Genomic DNA, 26,758 nt, shown 5'->3' with positions numbered 1-26,758 from the left:
CGTTGCCCACCGACTATGGGGAGTACCGGGACGTGTTTGATAAGGTACGCGCTGGTACCTTACCACCGCATCGTCCTTACGACTGCGCCATATCCTTGCAACCCGGGGCCACTCCTCCACGTGGCAGGGTGTACCCTCTCTCGGTTGCGGAGAATAAGGCCATGGAGGAGTACGTTGTGGATGCGCTTTCCCGGGGGCACATTCGTAAGTCTACTTCCCCAGCAGGAGCGGGTTTTTTTTTCGTAAAGAAGAAAGGTGGGGAATTGAGGCCCTGCATCGATTATAGGGGTCTCAATCGGATTACCATTAAAAATGCATATCCAATTCCTTTGATTTCTGAGTTGTTCGACCGCCTTAAGGGAGCAACAGTCTTTACCAAACTCGACCTTAGGGCGGCGTACAACCTCGTACGGATCAGACAGGGGGATGAGTGGAAGACCGCGTTTAACACCAGAACTGTGCACTACGAATACCTGGTGATGCCCTTCGGATTGTGTAACGCGCCCGCGGTTTTTCAGGAATTCATAAACGATGTCCTTCGTGATTTGTTGCAGCAGTGCGTAGTGGTTTACCTGGATGATATCTTGGTTTACTCTACCTCCATGGAGTCCCATGTCCAGGATGTCAAGCAGGTGCTGCAACGATTGCGTGAGAACGGACTCTTTTGTAAACTCGAGAAGTGCGAGTTCCATCGATCCCAGGTTGCCTTTTTGGGCTACATAATTTCTGCGGAGGGATTTTTCATGGACCCTCAGAAGGTTGCGGCGATTCTGCAGTGGCCTCGTCCCAATGGTCTTCGGCCCATTCAGCGCTTTCTGGGTTTTGCCAACTACTATCGGAAGTTCATCAGGAACTTCTCCTCATTGGCAAAGCCTCTCTCTGACCTAACCAAGAAGGGGAGTAACCCTCACGAGTGGCCATCCGAGGCCATCATAGCTTTCGAGGCTCTGAAAGCTGCCTTTGCTTCGGCTCCGATTCTTTCGCATCCCAATCCTGGGTTGCCCTTCGTCCTCGAAGTTGATGCTTCCGAGACGGGAGAAGGGGCTCTCCTGTCTCAGCGTCGGTCACCCGATGGACCCCTACTTCCCTGCGGGTTCTACTCCAGGAAGCTTTCCTCGGCTGAGTGCAACTACCAGATTGGAGATCGGGAGTTGTTGGTCATCATTGTGGCTCTCAAGGAATGGAGGCACCTGCTCGAGGGTTCCGCGGTTCCGGTCCTCATTCTTACCGATCACAAGAACCTGACTTATCTTTCAGAGGCCAAGAGATTGACACCCTGCCAGGCCAGATGGGCTCTGTTCTTGTCACGCTTCAACTATGTGGTTTCATATTTGCCTGGTTCCAAGAATGTCAGGGCTGATGCGTTGTCACTGCAATACTCTGAGTTGTCCAGGGAGGACTCTGAGCCAATCTCACTTATACCTCCAGATCAGGTCCTGACTGCCATTCGCACCAGTCTGACCTCTCCCCTTGGGGAGCAGATTTTGGCGGCTCAAACTGATGCTCCTCCCGGGAAGCCGGAGGGTAGATGTTTCGTACCCGAGGGATTGCGCACCCGCCTGCTGCGTACCTACCATAACGCCAAAACTGCCGGGCATCCGGGGAAGAACCAGCTGTGTTGGGTCGTCTCTCGCTTATTCTGGTGGCCAACCCTCCATGCCGACATTGCCTCTTATGTAGCGGCATGTTCGATCTGTGCCCAAAATAAGTCTCCACGGCATCTCCCTTTGGGTCTTCTGCAACCCATTCCCAATGGGGAGCGTCCTTGGTCACATCTAGGGATGGACTTTATTGTAGACCTCCCGGTGTCTCGGGGTCATACGGTCATCCTCATGATCGTCGATCGGTTTTCCAAGATGTGCCATTGCATTCCACTCAGGAAATTACCCACAGCGCAAGAACTGGCCACGGTCTTTTCCAGGGAGATTTTTCGCCTGCATGGGTTACCTAAGGTGATTGTCTCAGACCGCGGGAGTCAGTTCGTGTCCAGATTCTGGCGCGCCTTCTGCTCCCAGTTGGGTATTAGTCTCTCCTTTTCTTCAGCCTACCACCCGCAGTCCAAGGGGGCTGCGGAGCGTTCCAATCAGGCCTTAGAACAATTCCTTCGGTGTTATATTTCAGACCATCAGGACGATTGGGCCGATCTCCTGCCGTGGGCAGAGTTTGCCAGGAACTCGGCGGTCAACTCCTCCTCCGGGATGTCTCCCTTCATGGCCAACTATGGGTTCCAACCCGCGGTATTACCTGAGAGGTTCTCACCACAGGACATTCCGGCTGTGGAGAACCATCTTGCTGCCCTGCGTTCTTCATGGGGGCAGATCCAGAGGGCCTTGAGGGACTCAGCTCAGCGCCAGAAGTTCCAGGCTGATCGCAGACGGTTGCCCGCTCCTTCATACCAGGTCGGCGATCGGGTGTGGTTGTCTACTCGCAACCTCAATCTTCGGGTGCCCACACCCAAACTAGCTCCCCGTTTTGTCGGTCCTTTCCGCATTCTCCGCAAAGTGAATCCGGTGGCCTATGCCCTTGCCCTTCCGTCTGGGATGCGGATCTCCAATATCTTTCATGTTTCCCTGTTGAAACCTCTGATCTGCAATCGCTTCACTACCTCTCTTCCTCGGCCCCGTCCTGTCCGGGTTGACGGTCATGAGGAGTATGAGGTGAGCCGGATCCTGGACTCTCGATTGGTGCGCGGTCGATTACAGTTCCTGGTTCATTGGCGCGGTTATGGTCCCGAGGAGCGTTCCTGGGTTCCTTCCGCGGATGTCCATGCTCCTGCCCTCCTCCCCGCTTTTCATACCCGCTTTCCTCAGAAACCTTTTGTTGAGCCGCGGAGGGGGAGGGGCCCTTGAGGAGGAGGTACTGTCAAGGTCCTACCTTTTCCCTGAGGTTATGTTACTCCATGTGCTGGCGTCCATCTTGGATTCTGCTGTGCATGATGGGAATCCTTTTATGCCTTCAGGTTTCTGTGGTCCATCCCCCAGAGGGGTGTGGCTGATGACATATAAGCCTGTGGCCCGCACATGCTCTTTGCACTTGTGTCTTGTGTCTTTGTGTTGCTATTACTCTGTTCTGACTCTCGTGACTCTCCTGGTATCTGATTCGGCTTGTGACTTGACTATTCTTTGTATTCTCCTTTGATCTGACCCTCTGTTGCTGAACCCAGCTCGTGACCTGTGATTCTCGTCTGCTGTCCTGTACTTTTTTGTCCTGTTGTTGTTGACCCCGGCTTGTCTGACTACTCTTTTGTCTCTTCCACCAGCTACACGCCATTGGCGGCGGCCATTACCGCAGCTGAGGTGTCTCGGGGGCCGCGACCTGGTTCCTGGCTGCGTCAAGTCCATCCCCACCATCAGGGGCCCTGGTGAAGGACAGCCTGGGACTTAGACTCCGCGCCCTGAGGGACTTCGGTCTGTGGGTGGTGGTTGTCGTCAGCCAGTGCGTTACATTGTTAGGCCTGCCTGTCCGTTCCTCAGCTCCTGCCCTGACATAGACCTTAAAAGAGCAGTGCGTGACAGACAGCCCAGAAATCTCAAAGAACTGGAAGACTTTTGTAAGGAAGAATGGGCAAAGAAACCTCAAACAAGAATTGAAAGACTCTTGGCTGGCTACAAAAAGCGTTTACAAGCTGTGATACTTGCCAAAGGGGGCAGTACAAGATATTAACTCTGCAGGGTGCCCAAACTTTTGCAGACACCATTTTTTTGTTTTCTGTGATTTTGAAAGTGTAAATGATGGAAATAAAATCTAACTTTTGTTGACATATTATAAGAATGTCTAATCTGTAATTTTATGCCTTTTGGAGATTTTTCCATCTTTCCTTGGCTTCTTTATGCACATTAATACAAATTTTTAGCTGGGGTGCCCAAACTTTCGATCCCCACTGTAAGAGTGCCTGGGCACCTGCACATACCAGGAAGTGTCAGATTTCATTAAGCTTCACAGTTGTTAACAGGTGACAAATGCTAATGGAAATTAATGCCTAATTAGAGTCAGGGACCTTGCAAAAAAAAAAAAAAAGTTCATCACTGGACAAGTAGACAGCTGCCCAAATGTCTGCATGTTCCAAAATGACTATTTTCTTCTAACACTGCAAGTATGTTTTTTTTTAACACACTGGTCCCTGCAGTCGTTAATACTTTTTACTTACAAAATGACTTAATATGTAATTTAGCCCAAACTTTAGCATTCATTACCATTATCCAGTATTAGTATCAAAAATCATTTTTGGAGTCCAGTACAGCACACAATAGTTTGGTCTTAAAGTGTTACTAAACCCAGGACCCTGCATTCACTATATCTGGTCTTCCACAGTACATGGAAATGCAATTATTTTAGTAAATATAAACTGCTAAATACCTTTTCTCATCAGCAGTATATAGCAGTCTTGTGACTTCTATCAGTGTCCAGCAAAGTACTGGTTACAGCTTGTATTATTATTATTATTATACAGTATTTATAAAGCGCCAATAGTTCGCTCAGCGCTGTACATTACAAAGGGGGACAGAACAGGAGGAGGAGTTTTCATTCTCCGGTAGGAGGATGCAGGACCCCAGACCTCCTAGATTGTAAGCTCTATCGAGCAGGACCCTCTGTTTTCTCTTGTACCAAATTGGATTGTAACTGCAATGTCTACCTTCATTTTGTAAAGTGCTGCACAAACTGTTGACGCTATATAAATCCTGTATAATAATATAATAATAATGTGCAGCTGGCCCCCAAGCCTCTGTACTATCAGAAGATATTTAAGAGAAACTGGAAGGAGATCAGAAAAGACAGGATCAAACATCATTTTTACCCGATGCAAAGGATTAACCCCTTAGGTATCACAGTGAGTATAACAAGCATGCTTTACTGCATATACAGACTGATTTTACGGTTGTGGGTTTATTAACACTTTAAACCAAAAATTTGAACAGCAAATTGTCTGATTGCCTTCCTATAATACTATTGAATCACAGACCCAGAACAAGCATGCTCTAAATGAGAGTGAATTCCTTTTTCTGCATACTTTTTCCAGATCAGTGACTCAGAAAGCAATGAAGTTAGAGTCTCCTGACAACCAGTGAATTAATATTCTCAAAAGCAAAGTCTATAATAATTTGGTGTACATGACAGGTGTACTTTACCTTGAACTAAACCTCTTCTAGGCTGTAAAGTGACTTGTAAACCCTTTAGAAATTGGTTGCATTTATAAAAGGGATGACAATATTGAAGGGAAATAAAAACAACACAACAGTGACAGATTCCAAAAAAGTAACTTTTTCATTTATTATATTAAAACAATAACATTTCTCTTATATTAAACAATAGACACACAACGGATTAATATTTCATATATTATCCCTTCTGCTGTCCTAACAGCTATTATTTAGTATTCTGATATTGAAGGGTACCTGTGGTTGAGAGGGAGTATTTAACAAATTCTTGGCATAGAATGCTGAAAAACAGGGTCAAACTACGTGCAAAAACACCCCTAATCTTAGAGATGGAAGTGAAAGGGCACTAATGAGTTACAGACCTTTTTATACCAGCAGAGACAGTGACAACCTGCATTCCATTTTTTTCCTCTTTCTTGACACATGGCTGACAAGTGACAGATATGAAAACCTTTCTTTATTTATTTTTGGAAGAGCCCATCTGAAATATCTTTCAGAAATTGTTGGGCACTATGAACAAAGATATAGGCTTTAAAGTAAACCTGTAGGGTTACAAAAACATACAAGAATGAAGTGAGTAAAGATGGCAATTACCTTTTTACGATTCCTGAGCAGCCCACATTGCCGAGTAGCATGGCAGAACTTTGTCATTTTACACACTGAGTGCCCAGTGCTCAGAAGCTCCTGAGGAAGTCTGGAACAGTAACAAAGGTACACACAAGCACCTCTCAGTGCTTACTTTACACTACAGGTACACTTTGACTTGTTGACATTCCCATTACTATAGATACTGTAGATCTACTGTATGAGCATCAAAAAGGTACATAGCAAATCTCTTACTGTTCTCATTCTTCTAATTGCTCCTTAGAACCAGCCCAATATTCAAGGCAGAGGCAGCAGGCTAAAGATAAGGACCACTGCTCTCTGTGTGAAGTTCACACACTCCACTGATTTGAAAGCTCTACCTCTGACTCATCGTGGGAGATGTGGTGTTGGAGGTAGGGTGCGATGGCCCGCTGCAGTAGAAACCACTGCTTTCACACACATAGTAGTGTTCCTTCTGTGCAGTCTGTAACTGGATTTTGGGCTTAAGCAAAGGAGCAATTGGAAGCATGACCTTAGTAGGACATTTGACGTGTACATTTTTGCTGCACACTCAATACATTTAGCTAAAGTAACAGAGCTTTAAATGTGCAGGCTTTTGGGCTGTTACCCTGACCCTACTACCCTAGAGGGTTGTTCAAGGTAGTATAGACAGGATATCGTATGTACTCTCCAGCACCTCAGGAAATGCACAGCCAAAAGGCAAGCCAAGGGAACCAGGACAGTGACAACCAAAGGAAATGCTTCAGGGGTGCAGCCCTCCTCAGATGGGAAGATCAGCCACTAGATAGAGAATAAACAGGTGGCGCACACACCTAGTGCATTATCCAAGGTTTATTGAAAGGTATGAAAGGTAAAAACATACTCACAGACGAAGCATGTATCTAAAAAGTATTTGCATAATGACGATGGCCACAACGGCAAGCAAGGTGTTCCAACTGTCAGTGCGGTCAAATGGCTGACGTGTTTCGGGGACGAGTCCCTTTCCTCAGAGCTACTGACCAGTCCCTGGTGCAGATGTGTAGTGGATGGATGATGAGAGCCTTGCTGGTGATGCCTGGCACATACAGCATGACCAGCAAGGCTCCCATCATCCATCCCCTACACATCTGCATCAGAGGCTGGTCAGTAGCTCTGAGAAAAGGGACTCGTCCCCAAAACGCATCAGCCATTTGACCACCCTGACAGTTGGAACACCTTGCTTGGCGTTGTGGCCATCATCGTTATGCAAATGCTTTTTAGATACATGCTTCGTCTGTGAGTATGTTTTTACCTTTCATACTTTTCAATAAACCTTGGATAATGCACTAGGTGTGTGCGCCACCTGTTTATTCTCTATGTAGTATGGACAGGGTCTGAAGGACTGTAATTTGCTAGGTATCAAAGCCAGAATCAGAATGACAACCTTAAAGCTTGCACCCTAAACATATTAAATTGCCAGTATCACTGTGTTGTTGCACTTAGAGGTGCCTGAACCTAGTTTTGTGGTGTGTGAGGGGGTGAAGTCCAGCACAAACTCAGGAATTTGAGTTGATGAAGGGCTATCCAACAGATTTACTTTAACCCCATCACCACCTTTCTCAGCACTATATACTCCTCTTTCCTTTGCTCTCTTGTCACTTAAGCAGGCCATAAATGGATTGAAATTTGGCTGGTTCAGCAGGGACTGGACGAATTTCGATCAATTTATGGTCATTGCGGTTGTACAGAAGTCGGTCTAGCGATTGATTTCTAATGCCTTGTTGGATTTTAGTCACTGGATCAGTGCTGCAGGCTATAGACTGCAGCACTGATCAGTGTATTCTGACAGCAGGGAGGCCTCCCCACTGTCAGAATACAAAGACACAGTGGGGAGGATTCCCCCATCTACCTTGACTGAAAATCTGACTAATGCATGGGCAGCTTTAGTTTAGTTACCTGGGACCAGGGAATTCAGTGAAAGCTTCAAAATCACTCAAGTGGTAGTTTAAAAAAGGCAGTAGACTCCCCCCATGTCATAGTGTTGGTGCTGACACATGGAGTGACTATCATGCTCCTTCATTCCTGAACAGAGAAGTAGAGAACAGGAAAGGTAAGTGCTGCTGGCAAGCAGTGGGCAAAACACAGGATTGCTTTAAAGTATGTCTACATCTAGGAATACAAATGTAGCACATTGAAGCTTACCAGTCCTTTAGATGTGCTGGCTGCATTAGTTTTCGATTTTCACACTTTTTCCCTTTATTTACACCAGGTGCCAGTTAAACACTCCCTGTCCTAGGGTGACAATGCTCACTCTCCATAAAGTATCTATAAAGGTGCGGTGTTCTCACCCTAGGACAGAAAGTGTGTTAGCACTACAGAACAAATCCCCCCTCTATCCTAATCAACATACGATAGGGAAGAGTTCTTCTAAGGTTCACAGAGGTACATTGGAAACCACCACTGCTTGAGAAAAGACTTCAGAGTGCAAATTAGGAACATATTGGATTACTGGCAGGATTAGCAGGTATTTTTGTTTTGTGCTTATCAAACAGATGTATCAAAACGCTTTCAATTGCGTATTTAGAAAACAAATAGGGACCTATATTATAGATGGTGGTTGTTAGGGTTTCCACACACTTTAAGGCTCCATTCACTCACACTAGGGTTTTTCAAATTGTGGGCGGAATCGCCACGATTCTGGCCAAAATTTTAAAAAGGGGTATAAAAGTGTAAAAATGTGCAATTGCATGTTCAGGTGCCATTCAATGGCACCTGAAAATGCAGGAACCTTTTTTGGGTTTCGAGCATCCCATGATTTTGTTTGCGCAATTGCAGCAAAAAACACCCTGCGTTTTCAGGTGCCATTGAAATGAATGGCACCTGAACATGCGATTGCACATTTTCACACTTTTACAGTATGTTTTCAAATTACGGGCAGAATCACGGCGATTCCGCCTGCGATTTGAAAAACCCTAGTGTGAATGGAGCCTTTTTTTTAGTTTTAGATCCAACTGGGTAGATTTATATTCCCTAGTTAAATAGGTGACCATTGACAGAGACAGAAAGTGATGAGAAAGCCAAAATTGAAGTTTTCACCAGAACATGTGGTGAGGTTAAATCTTTCAATGGGAACATCTGTCTGGTGACATCTGCCTCAGAGCACCCTTAGATGCCTACTTCACAGTAATATTGATAGTTTAATTAGTTGCATTTCATTTTAAGGTTGAACACACACTTTTTAAGCGCATTTGTAGTGCTGTGTCCACACAATGACTGTATTTACAAATGTCCTGTCCCCACATGTACTACATAATTCTGATACATTCAGCCAGTCCACAATGCAGAGAGCACTAATAGAAGAAATCCTCATAGAAAACAAATTAGGACACGCCTGTATTTGTGGTCATGTTGTGGCTACTGCATAACAAATACTGCAGAGTAAGTGCACCACAGCAAAAATGAATATGTACCCTTAAGGTGAACTTCAACAATAAATTACAGGCAAAGGAACTGTCACCGGTATATTTTCAAACTTCACATATTTGCATCCTGGCAGCAAAGTGATTAAATAAAACATATAGGTTCAAAAAAACACTTTTTTCACATTTTTATTACAAAAAAAATGGCAAGCTGTTCAATAAACCTATAACAAGCTGTAACATTTTTATTGAATGCATCAATGAGTTTCGGATGTAAGGTAGCTGTGCACAGATACGGGGGTTGTTCAAATTTTCGTCTGTTTATCAGCATGGACTGTTTCCAGCAAGGCAATAGCCTCAAATGAACGATATGTTTCTGTATCTGCACGCAATAAAGTGCATTAGTCTCATCTTTTCACAAATGTTTAAAGATACAGGTAAATACAATGTGCACGTCACAATAGAATTGTGTGTTAAGAGGTCAGTCCACCTAAAACGGATATTTCGATTACACGTGAAGGCTGATGGGCTGAGTCTCTCCCTAGATTCTTTAGGGCAGATTCACATTATTGTGGTGCATCAATGGGCGTTTTGTTGTGCAATGGCTGTGTTAAGGCAGCCCATTCAATTTGATTGGGCCATCAAAGCACCTTGAAACACAAAAATAACTGAACTGCATTATTTTTCAGCAAGTATTCACATGTATGCTTAATGCTACGCTATAGCACAGGGGCATTTTACTCACTGTATATAGGTGGTGGGATGCCATTAAAAAAGAATGGCCCAGCAACACAATGCACAGTTACCCTTGTGTTAACACTTGTTTCTGCAACACATTTGTGTGAATAGGCTCTAGGGCTTGATTTTCCATGAGGGGGGGGCACAGCAGTGAGATTTTACTGCTATAGTCCCACCTCTGTTCCTTTCCACCCTAAAGTTTCAGCCCTACTACAAAGTGGACTCTCTCCCCCTGTTATATTCTCCATGATATAATTGGCACAGTACTCAAACAGGCCTGGGAACTCAACAACAAAGTCCAGAAGAGACGTGAGACGCCATTAGGTGGTTTAACAAGCAGTATCTACCAAAAACTAAAATATAACTTTAGGGTGGATTGACCCTTTCATGTTCTAACAGGAACAAGAAGAAAACCTCTATTAAAAATATATATGTTGTGTTCCAGCATTTGATTCAAATGCAAGTCAAGGTCATCTTTATGAGGGGTCTGCATATCATATTTGTATTAAGGCGGTTTTGCTATTCACCAAAAGATAAAGAAACAACAAAAATAAATCCCACAAAGAAAATAGTAATGTAAGTGTGAGGTTTGCATACTGTGTGACTTTTAAGTAACATCTCCTTACCACAGCATTAAAACCACAATGGTACTAGTTAACCCTTTGTCTCATGCTGTTAATTCTTCAAAATGTGCATTATTTTATAGCTTTACAACAGGTAGATTTACAAAGAATAGATGCCAAACAGACAGATTAGATTTTGGCTTGAGTGTTGTCTAAACCTTGCACCATTTGTTTTATAATCTGCTGAGGTTGGTTGCTATTGAACTATTAATGTGTATGGTGATTAGGCACAGTTTATACAATATCCCAGAGACCTGTGTATAAATAAAAGACATATAATATATGCAATTTAACTTACTGGCCTTCTTAATAAAAGCCTTCATTTTCACAAGGACAAGAACATTCATCTCTCTTACTAATCTTCAAGGGCTGCTAACAGTTTATGGTTTTCAGAGGAAATAATACATATCTTTAAGGCCTTTTCACACAGGCATACGTAAGAATGTACCCATGCAAAGGGCCAAGTTTGCCCGCCCCAGGATGTACAAGTTTTCCGTTGGACTGCTTGCACGCGGATGCGAAAACACCTGTGCACCCCATGTGGGAAAACATGGCCCTTCCGTGTACGTTTAAGTATGCCCATGTGAACAAGACCTAACAATGTTACTAATGCATCCACCTGAGCGTCTAAAAGCACAAGATCCTCCATGAAGTAGATTACATGCGTGATGAGCCTTTAGATGGAAGCTGTTGTTCTCCAGACTGCATAGCAGTTCTGAGACAGTAATGTAATTTTAATATATTTAGTTCCATAGTCCCACTAGTAAATGACCCAGGGATAAGAAAAAGGGGGTCACCCATATGAGGTTTATCACAGAAGGATTTGATTCCCCCTAGTTACTTTACTTATTACCTTGACATTTGCACCTAGCAGTGATAATTAAATTGTGAGGATTCATTTGAACTAGATATTTCAGTTTCCATTGCAGGCATGCCATTAGAACATGAAAGAAAATACCCTGTTTTCAGTAGGATTTGTACAAGCCAATGCTCCGCCTTTCAGCATGTTGGAAAAAAGTCCTGAAGCCTTTATTTTGCTAATCAAGTCAGAATTAAGTCTTTTAAAAAGGTACATTGTCCAAGGCGGATGTCAACACATGATTTGAGTGACCCACATTAAAACGAAGGGGGATCTGGAAACATCTATGATGTGCATGCAATGTCATTCTTGTATGGAAGGCTCTTTTCTCTTTATGGAACATAACTTGCATTTTCTACTCAAGATCTTTCTGCCAGCAAGATCTTATGTGTAACTGTCAGTAAATTATTAAGTTTGTGTGCAAGAAGCTTAAAGTGTTACTAAGCCCACAACAGTAAAATCAGTCTGTATATGCAGTAAAGTATGCTTGTCATATTCACTGTAGAACCTAAGGGGTTAATTCTCTGCACTGTATAAAAAGGCTGTTCGATCCTGTCTTCTCTGATCCTACCCTTCTGATACTGTCCCCAATCCATGTGCTGATAGTACAGAGCTCTAGGAGTCACTCTGCACATGCTCAGTTTAGTGTGCATGGCTAGAGAGCTTTTTCTTTTCTTTGAGAGGGTGCATGTGTTCAGTACAGGGCCAATCAGCACTGTCCAGACAGAGTGTCAGGGGTCATGCAACCTCATAGGACAGTCAGAGCAGAATGAAAACTCTTACAAGAATTAATCAGTGCTTAGCTGGACACTGCTAGAGATCACAAGATTGCTATATACTGCTGAAAAGGTATTTAGCGGTTTATATTTACTAAAATAATTGCATTTCCATGTTGTGTGTATTGTGGGAGACCAGATATAGTGAATACAGGGTCCTGGGTTTAATAACTCTTTAAGTAGTTTGTTTTTGTATTTCAAGTCCCCTGATTTGATTGTAATAAAACAATCTAGTATTTTCTGATATAACAAACAAAACGTCTGTACTACATGCCAGATAAAAACAAGACCAACAGCAGTGTGACAAAAAAAAAATGAGCAGATGATGTTTGATGAGTTTCTGAATAAAGTCCCAAGTCTTTGGTAAGAACTAAAGCAAAGTCTTCTGCAGCTATCCCTGATTATACCATGCACAAGAGAATGCCCTGGATCTGAGCAAAAGGCAAACAGGAGAAAAGCAGAGAAGTGCACACCTTGCACAGTTAAATCTTTAACGATCAATGCACTAAAATAAAAAATTATTATATTCACATATTTCATCAACTAAAAGCATCCCATTTTCTGAAGTTGTAGAACCGCTCATATCATGACCATTGATGTCCAGTGGTTACTCAGCATGAAGTTTGAATCTTTCCCCACAAGCAGACAGGCTGAAGGGAGGCACACAATTCAGCTTCAAACTGGGCTCACACAGGTCATGCCTACTGTTGGATGGACATAGCTACAGGAAAATGTGTGAGATTCAGACTTCATATGCTGGGTAACCACTGGACATCACCGGACATGATGTGAGCATTTCTACAACTACAGCAAAATGTGGGCTATATTCATGGCACTTTTCATTCATGACATACTGTATGTGAGTGCAACCATTGTTGATTTTAACACTTTGATCATTAAAGGTTTAACTGTGCAAGGTGTTTGCTTCCCTGTTTTTCGCATTTATTTTCTGGTATAACCTCCAGTGCCACCATCATTTCAGCTTCTAGTCTATTCTATCAAATGAAAGAGAACAACCATTTCATGCAAGGTAGGATAAGGGTCCATTCACACCTGCACATTTTACATTTTATTATTTTAACAATTATACTTCTATGTAATTTATTTTAATGAGACTCTGCACCTAAAGCCGGCTATAGATGGATTGAAATTTGGCCAGTTCAGCAGGGATCAGCCAAATTTTTGATCCATCTGTGGGCAGGCTGGTTGTACAAAAGCTGATCTCTCCATCGACTTCTGTACAACCAGCCTGTTGAGTAATGCTCGCTCAGGGCTGAAGAGTGTATTCTGACAGTGCGAATTCTCCCTCCTGTCAGAATACAATAGCTCCATGGGCAGGATTCCCCCATCTACTTTGAGCATGTGGATGAGGGAATCAATTCATTTTCTTTCAGTCAACCCGCTGGTTGATCAAAAGAAAATTAATCTTGTGTGGCCTGCCTAAGTTTTTTTGCTTACGTGTAAAATCCATCAAGAACTGCACCACAAGCTATAAAAATGCATATTTCGAAGTGCAGATGTGTGAATGGGCCCTACTTTATTCATTTTTTGGTTCCGTATAAAATAATCTATTATTCAATTTATATAATATTGGATACATACTTTTAAGGGAGGTATCACACAAATAGAATCTGTAAATATTTATAGGAAAAAACCAAATGGGCATATTGTCCATTTATTTTTAGAGGATATATGCTCATTTATTTACTACATTTTCATGCAAAGTGCACTAAAGGCCAACTTCACTCAAAATAAGTATTTCAGTTTTGGGTGAACAGAATCACCAATTACATTAGTATTGTACAGATAGCGAAATTTTCTTGCAGTATTTTGTGTCCTGGTTCCCTCCCACAAAAGGTGTCACACTATTAAACCTGGACTCACACATTACTGATCTTTTTTACATTATGGAACAGCTATGTGGAAGTGTATCACCATCATTTGCCACTGAGTGACATCAGCTCGGCAGAACTAGGGAGTCCGATGATGCAAGAAAACATGCACATTACTGAGGGCGTGTCAATGGCATCAGTCTGAGATCATTCATAATTTATTGACAGTTGCATGTGACCTGCTTCAAGTGGATCTTGTGTTTTTTGCAGATAAATTTGTGTAGTGGTGCAAAACAGATCTGATGCAAACAAACACCAATCGATATTGGCTAATAAAGTGTAACTGCACCTTTGGCACAGTTACGCTTACATTAGTAGCCAAAATTTCGTTTTTTTTTTCAATTTGATCTGAAATTCTGACCCTAAAAATGTGCTTAAGCCCATTGCGTCACATCACATAACGTGATGAGTTTCATCATTTTATTAAAAATATATCACTTCACATTAGACAAATCTTACATTTTTCAGAAGCCACCAATGTATTTAGTAGACCCTTACAACCTTCCCTTCTCATACGTATGCTCACCTGTCTCCAATCCAAAGATATATTGCTCACCAGATGGATCAGGGTTAAGTGAACATAAAACTAGGAGGTGGGAACTAAATGTGGGAAGGCATATCATATAAGTATAGTGCAATTACACTTTAACCAACCATGTAAAACTAAACTAGCAGGTACTGGTGGAGATGACCTTTAATGTGCAATGCATTGCTTTAAAATAATGCACAAATTGCATTTATTATGAGATCTATAACCTAGATCATCAGATGGTACTTATCTAGAATTTAAAAACAGAGACACACAAAATGTAAGCCATTCTCTTCCGTGTACAGAAACATTGCACACCACTCCTATGATCCAAACGGATGTCAATTTCCTAGAGTGTAACAATGTATTAACAATTCACTCCAGCAAAGAAGAATTATTATTTTAAACATTAGTTAATCTTTCATCAATTATATTTTCTGGTAGTGATATGTAACACTGGAAATGCTGCAGTTCTGTACTGCTGAGCTAGCTGCCTTTTCATAGTTAGAGATCAGTATCTGTAAAAGCAAATAAAAATACAGGAAACATGAGGAAGGGAAAAGATATATCAATTTCCCTTTCTTATTATATGTAGAGCTTTTATGTTCAACCTGTCATGGATAAAGATTTGAGAATGTGCAGAATTCAGTTCAAACTTTTTGTTTGTGGGTGCAAAATCTTAAAATAAAATTCTCCTAGATACCATTCAAGAGAAAACCAAATAATATGGTGGCTCCAACAGTGTCTCTGTATGAGATTATTTTCAGCTGAATACGAAGAAACCTTCCATTAAATGTCATAATTGGATGGCAGCCAGGTGAAAACAGCAATCTCCCATGATTGGCTAGTTGTTTAAAATAAAAGACATCAAAAGTGATGGCGTATTCAACTTTCATCTCCCTCTCTGTTTTTTTTTGTCATCATACAGTTGGCATATTGTCACATGGTCACAGGGTGTACGGGTACAGGAGATGATGCAGTTCTCAAGAGCTGGGCATTTCTGCTTTGCTGAGAGCAATAGCTAGCTCCAGATCTTCTTGTTCCTGTCGTTTTAAACGATCTAGTCTTTCTTTTTCTGCCCTCTGGCTCTCTCGTTTGGCCCATGCTAGCTGTTGTTCCTCGTTCCCAAACTGTGAGATATGAAAATAAATAGGTTGGTTACTCTGCAGTTCTGAGCTGAAGACCAATACATAAAAAAGACTTGTTTCGTTTTTGACAAGACGCCTGGCTAGAAAGAAAATCAACATAATTTATTTTTGCTAATTTAACACAAAACTGAGAAATTCTAGAAAAGACTGAACTACGGTTATTTATTGCAACCTTGTCCAAGCCCAACTCCAACCAGTTTTGGATAGGGCGAAGGAAGGATAGAACGTCTGTAAGTTTTTATTGCTGTCTGTGATCCAGCTGGGGAGATTTACCCTCACTAACTGTCCCTCAGACAAAAAATGAAAGAAGATGCATTGAGACAGAAATACGTAAACAGCAATAAAAGAAAACAACAAGCTGATACAGAATAAAAACGGTTTCCCAGTGTACTCTTCCCAAAAACATGGGCCTTTACTATCTATAAGACAATACGTTTGAAGCTACAAAAAACAAATCTTGTCAAATACATGCACATCGTAGGGCTGATTTGATAAGAAACAGTTTAGTCTACTACTATGTTTTCTTGAGTGTAGAAAGAAACCAAAACACCTAGAAGAAACCCAAATGAATACAGAAGAACAAACATACAGTCTGCTTGGCTGAAGCTGAACCTACAGTTGTGCTCAAAAGTTTGTATACCAGGGCAGAAATCATGACGTCTTGGAATTGACATTGAAAATATGACAGATTTTTCCAAAAAACCTGTCTTTTATTTAAGGATAGTGATCATATGAGGCCATTTACTGTCACATAGTTGTTTGGCTCCTTTTCAAATCATAATGGTAACAGAAATCACTCAAATGGGCCTGATCAAAGATTTACATACTCTGGAATGTTAGGCCTTGGTACAGACACACAAGGTGGCACACACAGGTTAAAATGGCTATTAAGGGTTCATTTCCCACATCTGTGGCTTTTTAAATTACAACTAGTGTCTGTCTATAACTAGTCAATGAGTTTGGTAGCTCTCACATGGATGCACTGAGCAGGCTAAATACTGAGCCACGGGGAACAGAAAAGAAACATCAAAAGACCTGCCTAACAAGGTATTAGAACTTTATAAAGATGGAAAAGGATATAAAAAGATATCCAAAGCCCTGAATATGCCAGTCAGTACTGTTCATTCACTGATTAAGATGTGGAAAATTTGGGGATCTCTTGATACCAAGCTAAGCTCAGATAGACCAAAAAAGATTGAAGACACAGCATCCAGAAACATTTTTTGGAATACAAAGTAAAACCCTCACATAACCTCAGGAGAAATACAGGCTGCTCTGGAAAAAAGGTGGTGTGGTTGTTTGAAGGAGCACAATACGACGATACTTGAACAAAAATGAGCTGCATGGTCAAGTTGCCAGAAAGAAGCCTTTACTGGGCTAATGCCACACAAAAAGCGGTCCGACAACACCTTGACATGCCTCGCAGCTTCTGGCATACTGCGATCTGGAGTGATGAGACCAAAATAAAGCTTTATATTCACAACCATATGTTTGTAGAGGGGTCAACAAGGTCTATAGCAACATACCATCCCCACTGTAAAGCATTATTGTGGCTCACTGATGTTTTGAGGTTGTGTGATCGCTGAAGGCATGGGAAATCTAGTGAAAATTGCTGACAAGATGAATACAGCATGTTATCAGAAAATACTGGCAGCCAATTTGCATTCTGCTGCACAAACGTTGCGCATGGTATGCTCTTGGACTTTCCAGGAGGACAATGACCCTAACCACAAGGCCAAATTGACCCTCCAGTGGTTACAGCAGAAAAAGGTGAAGGTTCTGGAGTAGCCTTCACAATCTCCTGATCTTAATATCATTGAGCCACTCTGGAGAGATCTCAAACGTGTAGTTCATGCAAGATGTCTTAAGACTCTCCATGACCTGGAGGCATTCCGAGAAGCCAAATGGGCAGCTATACCACCTGCAAGAATTCGGGGACTCAGACAATTATTACACAACATTGCACGCTGTCATTGATGCTAAAGGGGGCAATACACAGTAGTAGGGACTCAGGATATTCAGACTTTTGAACAGGGGTTATTTCATTTGTTTACTTGTTGCCATGTTTTGTTTTACTATTGTGCCATTCTGTTATAACCTACAGTTGAATATAAATCCCATAAAAAGCAAAAGAAATGTGTTTTGCTTGCTTACTCATGTTTTCTTTAAAAATTATACATAGTATTACCAATTCTATAAGTGTATACAAACTTTTGAGCAAAATTGTAGGTCTCCTGTGCTGCAAGAGTACTAGTACCATACTGATCATAATCAATCAGAATTTTCTCTAAAGACTATTGGAATCTGATTTTGGTTGTTATTGGCAACCCTTCCACTTTCTCTTGCTAGATCTACTTCATATGCCCGTTTCAGCCATTATTAAAATGTATCTATCATAAAATATTAATACATTAGGAGAACAAATAAAAAGATTTTTAAAGGTTCAGGCAGGCATGGAGTGTTCATCCAGAACCAGCCTTCACTCCTTAGAGTCACTAACTTGGAACAAACCTGGAGCCAATGGAGTCTAACCATATTCAGGGGTATTCAAAACAGCCCTAACAACACCTTTCTGATGGCAGTTCCATTAAAACGACCTGCTCCTAATCCCGTGTTGGTAACATTACAGACACCTGCGAAAAATTCAGGTTGTTCTTACTACCGTCACTTTAAGAAACTGTTGTTATGGCAGTAACAAATCCTTAAAGAATTACCACCAGCTCTCAGTTTAGGAAAGTAGTGATAGTTCACACCCACTCTGAGCTGATGTACAGAGGTACCCCACCTTCCTGTACAGAGATGTATTCCCTGCCTCATTTGGCTGTTGGCTGGGAGATTCCCCGGCCAAAGCGAAATAAAAACAAATGTTCCAAGGATACAGCTGATGTCATTACCAATACATGGGCAATGAGTTGTCAATGAATGAAATAGAGACTAGTTCCCCATCAGAAACGGTTACTTTTGACTGAAAGCGAACAGCAGTGGGAGGATTTGAAAGCTGATATTAGACCGAAAGTTGCTATGGATCCACTCCCTCTTGTTCCTGTCATTCAAAAGTGAAGTGGACCTGATGGAGAACTAGTCTTGCAGTTTCCTATCAAGCTCTGCCCATCCCTAGTATGAAATACCCCAGCCAGGCACCTGTCAGTGTGATGGGTACAGTGGCTGGGAAGGGAGGGCAGGAGTGAGTGCACTGAGGAAGGAAGGACTGTCCAGTTTGAGAGGTACATGAATTAAGCACTGATACTTGGTGCTGCACTCTGATGGAATTCTAAAGGGTGTCTATGACAACCTTTGTGAATACCCCTGATTAACTACTTTCATACTTGTCCTAGTTCAGTGATTTACTAGGTAATAACCCAGGATCAGGATAACATTGGAGTCTGCACTTTTAACAGCATTTCAGTGGTGTCAGCTCCCATATTTCTGTCCTTACAGGTCCTCTTCATATTGTAGATTAGGCCCACACCCTGGCCATTTTGGAAGGGTAGTGTAACAGTTAGTGGTGTAGTAGTGTATGCATCACAGCGAGATTGTAAAACTAAGGAAATGGGAGCACAGGCCATCAACAATAGCTAAGAAAACCATCACTTTTTAATTTGTATTCAAATGCACATATAGATGTTTCCATAAACAATATGCAACAGATTTGTGACTGAGAGAATGCCACATTTTGAGAAAGCTTTTAATTAGATTTTTGTTCCCTTCCTGTTGTGTATACAACAAACAAGTCAAGTGAAATCTCCCCAATGGGACACAAAAAAAAACATGACTGGTGTTTAAATTATTACCTATCCCACACAAAACTGAAAGAAAAAAAGTTTTGCCTTTATTTAAATGTTAAATGACCAGCACAGTCTTATGGATACCCTTATCTTATTGTATGATGGACACAGACTAATAGGCAGTATTAATAGGCCACTACTAAAACAGCTCACTCTTTCTCAATATCTGTAAAAAGGTTGTATATACATGGCCAATATATAAGATATTATAACAGATTCAAGCATCACCAGAGAAAGGTTAAAGTACCCCTTAACTGAATGACATTTAGTTTGTTCAAGTAATGAGTATGATAAACAATTGTGTTTTTTCACATATTTTTCATCCTTGTATCTCAGTGCTGTTGAACTAAAAGGCATTTATCAAGGCAGGTTTTCCGATGGTGAACATAGTTAAAGTGGAAGTTTAGTCAAAATCTAACCAAGACTAATCCTACTCCCAACCCCATTCTAAGCCTATTCTATCTAACCCTGTAAAGAAAAGATCTGTATACTTACCTATTCTGAAGCCGCTCCATTTCAGTCCCATGATTAGCTGTCAACAGTGGTTTCAAAGTAGAGCAGGAACAGCCGACAATGGATGCCTATGGGTGATGTCATCTCCCAGGCATTTGCAGCCATTGTCGGCAATCTCTCCTCTACACAGAAGCTGCTGGAGGAAAGATCATCTGATTGGCCAAGAGCACCTTCAGAATAGGTAAATATACTGAACTTTTTTTTTTTACAGGGTTTATAGAATAGGCTTAAGCTGGACATATATGGATCGAATCTCGGCTGGGTCAGCAGGGACCGGTCCACTTCAGTACAACCAGCCTGTTGGATTTTTTGCTATAGCTGCCAAAAGTGATCATTGTGTTCTGATGGCAGAATACAATACCACCGTGGGAGAGATTCCCCCATCTACACTGACTGTGTTGATGGGGAACTGAACGATTTTCTTTCCTGCAACCACACCATCTATGGCTTGCCCTACAATGGGGGTGGTAATAGGTTTAGCCTTAGTTAGATTTTGACTAAACTTCCACTTTAAACATTCCTGCACAATGCATGTTGGCATGGCTTGTAGTCTCCACTGGGAGATTGTGCGACAGGGTGACTATATAGGGAAACAATTGGGAGACAGGGACACTCCTAATCAACCAGGTATTTTAAAGAAAGCTGTGGATTTGAAAATAAAAAATAATTTAGCCCATTAAAGCTTATTGAGAATTTAATGACTGGGTTTACATATACATTACCAGAGGTGAGATAAATGCCACTAATCGCCATTTGCTTTGTGAACCAAAAAACTTTTTTTTTTTTTTTTTTTTTTTTTTAACATAAACATGCCTCATCTGGCTCCCAACTTGTTTGAAAACTGCACATTTCAAATAAAGGTGGTCAGACTTCTTGCTGGCCATCATTCTCAGTGAAAGATGTGTCCATTTGTGGACACATTGTATTTTGATGTATTCCTTAGAAAAAGTCCTATGTGATGAAACGTGATGGGAGGAGGGGCTTTGGTAAGCACTGGAGAAATTCCCTGATTGTGTGAATGTGCTGGATACCAGGACATAAGATCTAAACCAGGCGGGTGAGTGATGCTTGTGGCGGCACTAGATGTGACAGAGTAGCTATGAATCCCAATGCTTGAATGCTTAATAAAATCGGTGCAGTTGTTTGCACCAGATCTGAGGGCATTTGATAGTGTTTTTTGGTTTTATTGAATATGAAAAAACACTATGTGGGTCTTTATATTTTTTTTCATTAATCTGGGAGTTATGATATGGTCTGAAAGAGTGAAAGTGATAGAGGGAAGGATTGTTCCAAAAAGCGCATTTGACCTGAATTCGTAGTAAGTAATGTACACAGAGGTGGTGGAAGAAAAAATGAAACATTGAAGACACTTGGATACAATTGTTTATTACAGAGATTGTTTTCTTGTGATACAATGTATGTAATTGTGTAAGATGGCATATTAGACTTGTTTCACATGGGCTTCAGCTTGTATAAGAGCAGTGTGAACAGCAAGCTTTTACAAAGGATTTGCAGCACTTTCAGCAAGCTTTGTTGAAGCTTTATAAGTACCATTCAGCTCCAGTCTGTATATGCTGAACACAGATCCTGATGGGAGTGCTGATTTGTCACATTAAACAAGCTGCTAGTAGGCTTCAGCACTGCTCTCTTCTCTTCCTGGTTTCTCAGGCTTCTTTGAGAATGGTGGGAGCTATTGGTTCTTGCTGCTGTCAGTCAAATCCTGTGAGGACGGAGCAGGGGATGTGGTTAAGCCACACTGGGTGTGTCTCTGGACACACACTGCCCAGCTCGGAAGCACGCTCACACAGGTGCCCATACCATAGCACATGGCTTGCTATGGGGGCACTTGCAGGGAGAAGGGGGGGCAGGGACTGCCAAAAGGTAAAAGACCAGCTCTGTGCAATATTGTTTTAATTTAATAATAATTAAAAAAAAAACTTTTTAGAAACACTTTGACATTGCTAGACTAAACTGAAGCATGGCTAGTGTAGGAGGAGTTATATAGACCTTAGGGACTTGTCTTACATTAATTTGTCCAATCTACCTGAAGGTGCTGCTATATTCCCATGTTACTTTCCTGTGTCTCTCAATGGACAACAGAGTAAATTCAGTTGCTACACTATGACAAACTGGCCATTAAAGGCAAATATTTTATTGGTTCCTATTGTAGTTACAATCCCTTTCCATAGCAATATATAATACAATTTCTATGCCACCACGTTTTGTTCCATATCCTCTCTGTTATTCTGTTTGAAGCTGGAAATGGGAGTCATCATTCTTACCTCTTTTTTATCATTTCCAATGAAGGAAAATGAGCCTATGATTATTTTGTTTGATTGGATCTGTAAGTACATGCTGGTACAAGAATTAACTTGTACTACCCTTAGGCTAGTTTGCTAAGACTTGTAGTGCCGCTCTAAACAAGGGAAAATGTATACAGTTCCGCTGGCACTCAGGAATATGGTGCTGGCTGAAAATATTACCATCGAGTAGTGGTGTAACATACTTAGAAAAATCGCCACTCCACAAGCTACGCTCTCTCCACGGGGCTTTCATGTGTTTTGCACTAAGAAGAGGCTTCCGTCTAGCCACTCTGCCATAAAGCCCCAATCAGTGCAGGGCTGCAGTGATGGTTACCCTTCTGGAACTTTGTCCCATCTCCACACAGGATGTCTGGAGCTCAGTCAGAGTAATCATCTGGTTCTTGGTCACCTCTCTTACGAAGGCCCTTTTCCCCCCATTACTCAGTTTGGCCAGGTGACCAGCTCTTGGAAGAGTCCTGGTTGTGCCAAACTTCTTCCATTTGAAATTTATGGAGGCCACTGTGCTCTTGGGAATCTTCAGTGCAGCAGAAATTGTTTTGTAGCCTTCCCCATATCTGTGCCTTGCAATAATCCTCTCTGAGTTCTACAGGCAGTTCCTTTGACCTCATGGTTTCTGCTCTGATACAGTATCCATTGTCAGCTGTAAGGCCTTTTATAGAGAAGTGTCTGCCTTTCTAAAGCTGGCCATACATGGGTCGAATTCTAAAAGAATTTTCTTTTGATAATCTTTTCTAAGAATTTTTCACTATTAACCACTTCCAGTCCGGACACTTTACCCCGTTCCTGTCCAGGCCAATTTTCAGCTTTCAGCGCTATCACACTTTTAATGACAATTGAGCGGTCATGCAGCACTGTACCCATATGAATCTTTTAGCATTTTTTTGAAACAGATAAAGCTTTATTTTGGTGGTATTTATTCGATTTTTATTTTTTTTGCTATATAAATGAAAATATCCAAAAATTTTGAAAACAAAGTGTTTTTCTTATAAAATCTTGCAAATAAATATTTCATCATAAATCTTGGCCAAACTTTATTCAGTTATCTTTTTAGTAAAAAATAACCCAAATTAGTTTATAACCAAAAATTATAATTTTTTAAAAAATTTTTTAAATTTTTATTTTATTTTTTTATATATATATATTTTTTTTTTAACATTTTGCCTACTACTCTGCATGTGATCACTGATTGGCCAATCAGTGATTACATGATCGGGACCTCGCACAGAGGTCCCATCCAACGATTGGTATTCCACTGTGTCCGGAGGACACAACGGGCACTGGATTGTGGAGCGCGCACAATTCATAATGGCGGGTGCAGTTTATGAACGGAAACCCGCATATGGAGTGCCTTCAGCGGCCGGACAGCAAGTGGTTAAAGGGCCACAGCAACTGCCAATTTTTCGAGCAACAATCGAATTTGAGTGATCGGGCATGTTGGAAATTTTTTAAAAATAAACTAATTTCTAATCAATGATGGGAGAATCGTGCAAGAAATATAATTGAAAATTTTTAATTTAATTAGAAAAATTGCAATTTAGCACAGTGGCTAAATGGTTAGCACTTCCGCCTGGCAGTAGGTCGCTGGTTCGAATCCCAGCCACGGCACCACCTGCCTGGAGTTTGCATGTTCTCCCTGTGCCTGCGTGGGTTTCCTCTGGCTACTCCGGTATCCTCCCACACTCCAAAGACATGCTGGTAGGTGAATTGGATCCTGTCTAAATTGGCCCTAGTATGTGTATGTATGAATGTAAGTTAGGGACCTTAGATTGTACGCCCCCTTGAGGGTTAGGGAGTGATGTGAATGTACAATATATGTGTAAATTGATGGCGCTATATAAGTACCTGAAATAAATAATGAAATGCGCATGAGCTGTGACATGGATAGAAAACTCTTGGCCATGAAAATTCTTCTCTGTAGCAACATGAGGTGAAATAAAAGGCTTGGTTGGTCAAATTTTTAAATCAATGGTGGCACCATCGGATCACAGATTTTCTAAAGAACATTTGTTCGAAATTTGACCCATGTATGGCTTGCATAGATCGTGTCCAATCAATTAATTTAATTTACTACAGGTGGACTTCAATCAAGGTGTAGAAACATCTCAGCAAACATCAAGAGAAATGGGAGGCACCTGAGCTAAATTTCAAATGTTGTTTGAAATAGTTTTTTTGAAAAAAGGAAGTCATTTTAGATTTAGGTGTAATCCACAAGATCCACCAGAAATGAAACCCCTGTATACATAATCCAACCATTCTGCATCCTTTTGTCCAACATAACACTGCATGCATATAACTGCATGTGACAAGCATTAGCAATCAAAGGTTTGTCAAAAAAATAAATAAAAAAACAAACAACTTGGGTAAAGCAGTTTTGAGGTTTTTGTGGGTCGTGTATCTTGTCACCTGTCTGTCTTTCTCCTCTTCAGTTCTGAGGATCATAAGAAGAGGAAAGGAAGATTTTGCTTCAATTGTATTCTGAGCAGGAAAAGGAAACTGGGTTCAGGGTAGGAAATTACAGTCAAGAAGGAAGCAGCTGCAAGCACTAGAGAGATGGATAAGGAACACTTTGAGGTGCCTGAGATTTAGTGTTTAACCACTTCCCCCTTCACAAAGGGACTACATTACACTGCCATATTATTTTTCAACATTTTCCAGTTTATGACATATGGATTACTGTTACTCAGTTATAGTAATGTGAATTCTTACTTTCTTACGTAACAGTCAAACCTTTACTTAAAGCTACATATACTCCTTTCACAGCTTAAAACTTGCCCAGTAGTACAGTGCTGAGATTTATCAACAAATCAATGGAAATTCTAAGAAGCTGAAACAAACTGCTTACCTTCCTGAATTCTTAAGCGAACACTCCTTCTGACCTTTATGGTATCTGGGGCCATCTGTAGCTTTTTTCTCCCAACTGATAAACTTTTTTTAATGTAGGAAACACAATGTGGATTTTTAAGATTACCCAAAAAGATAATGTTAGTTTGTCTGAGAGTGGCAGAAGTACCTTGAAGTGACCTTTCCAGGACAAGAAGGAAATAACATAAGCTAGTGGTGTCACCTCTGGGGCAAGAATCCTGAACTTGCATGGAAGCTTTTTTGCTTTACAGCAAAGTGATGTGATACAGCACTGAAAACGTCAGACACTGTACATAACAACAGTGTCCAGGAACATTTAAATTAAACATGAACTCCAGAGAAACTATTTAAGAAAAAAGGTAAAAGCAAGGTAAAGCCAATATGACAACCGTATTAACCTAAGTGACTGTCAATGCTTCTGGTTCGTATGGCATCCGTTAACCATTGCGTGCCCTGAAAATACAGCATTTTGACACTGCTATGTTTCTTATTAAGGATGATGAACTTTAATCTGGAGTAATATAGCACATCATGGCTACTGCACATCCTGATGTTTCTATTAATGTCTGAAACTTAACTGATAAGAGTCAAGTTGCCCTTAATATGAACTTCTCTTCTTTCCGAAATGTAAAACTGCTGCCTATAGGCAGGAACCATAGGGCATCTGCTATTATCTCTTTTGAAAGGTCTTCTCTTTGCCCTTTCTGAAATTATTTTCACACTTGGGTAGGTTTCACATTGATTCGTTTTTTTCTTCCACTTGTGCGTTTAAAAAAATCAGAAGAAAAACATGTGACTATGTATTCCTATAGAACTCCATTGCAGGTCATTTAAAAATCCTGCTTGCTGTATTTTTGGTGCAGTAAAAAAATGCACCACCCCATTGAAAACCATGGTAAATGAGACAAAAATGCATCAAAAACACACCTATGGTGCATTTTTGGTGCGGTTTTTGAGTCACGTGTCCTTTAAAAAATGCACCGCAAACACGGTAAAAACGCATATGTGTTTTTGTCGTGGATCAGTGTGATATTAGTCTTATAAGTACCAAATTCTTTGGGCAGTATCATCAATTTTTCATTAAAAGTGCCCAATTATACATGCTCTCTCTTTCCAGCTCTGCCATTTTTGTTTAATTTATAGAAGCTGTAGTATGGCTTCTATGAATGGCAGAGCTGGGTGAAAAGGACAGGCATAGGCAATCTTGTTGAAAGCCTGGGACAGGCCTTTAATTGTATGACCCCTGCATCACAGGGAAACTACAGTGGCCGGAGTAGGGGAGCATGGTCAGAGGAGGATTTCTACTAACAGCAGAGAAATCAGCACAAAGGGCACATCCTAATGACTGTAAGTTATGTTCCTTGTGCTGACTTTTCTGTTTTTTATTTTAGCTACACATAGGCTTTAAGAAAAGGAAACAGGATTCTCTTTCCATTGTGATGTCCCTATAATATTTTGAATGGGATATTTCTTAAACCTGCAATTTACCAATTAATCTTAAACACATATGTACCCATGTCCTTCCCACTAAGCTCATTACCTTCTGCAAAGGTCACTGGGAAGGGCTGCA

At 41.2% G+C, this 26,758-nt stretch overlaps 1 protein-coding gene across 5 annotated transcripts in view; it reads right to left on the bottom strand.

Annotated features, from left to right (window-relative positions):
* Positions 1-9,312: 9,312 nt before the first annotated feature.
* EPS15L1 (epidermal growth factor receptor pathway substrate 15 like 1) overlaps positions 9,313-26,758 on the bottom strand; it is a 252,064-nt gene continuing 234,618 nt past the window's right edge. For all 5 annotated transcript variants that reach the window (XM_089670784.1, XM_089670785.1, XM_089670786.1 and 2 more), the window contains one exon: positions 9,313-15,686. In XM_089670784.1, coding sequence (XP_089526910.1) covers positions 15,540-15,686 — 147 coding nt within the window. In that variant the 3' untranslated portion in view covers positions 9,313-15,539. The remainder of the gene's footprint in view (positions 15,687-26,758) is intronic.

This window comes from Staurois parvus, unplaced genomic scaffold, assembly GCF_062004578.1.
Source record: "Staurois parvus isolate SC_StPar_1 unplaced genomic scaffold, SC_StPar_1.0 ptg000096l, whole genome shotgun sequence".
NCBI classification, from domain to species: domain Eukaryota; kingdom Metazoa; phylum Chordata; class Amphibia; order Anura; family Ranidae; genus Staurois; species Staurois parvus.
This window is presented reverse-complemented; position numbering and strand designations above follow the sequence as displayed.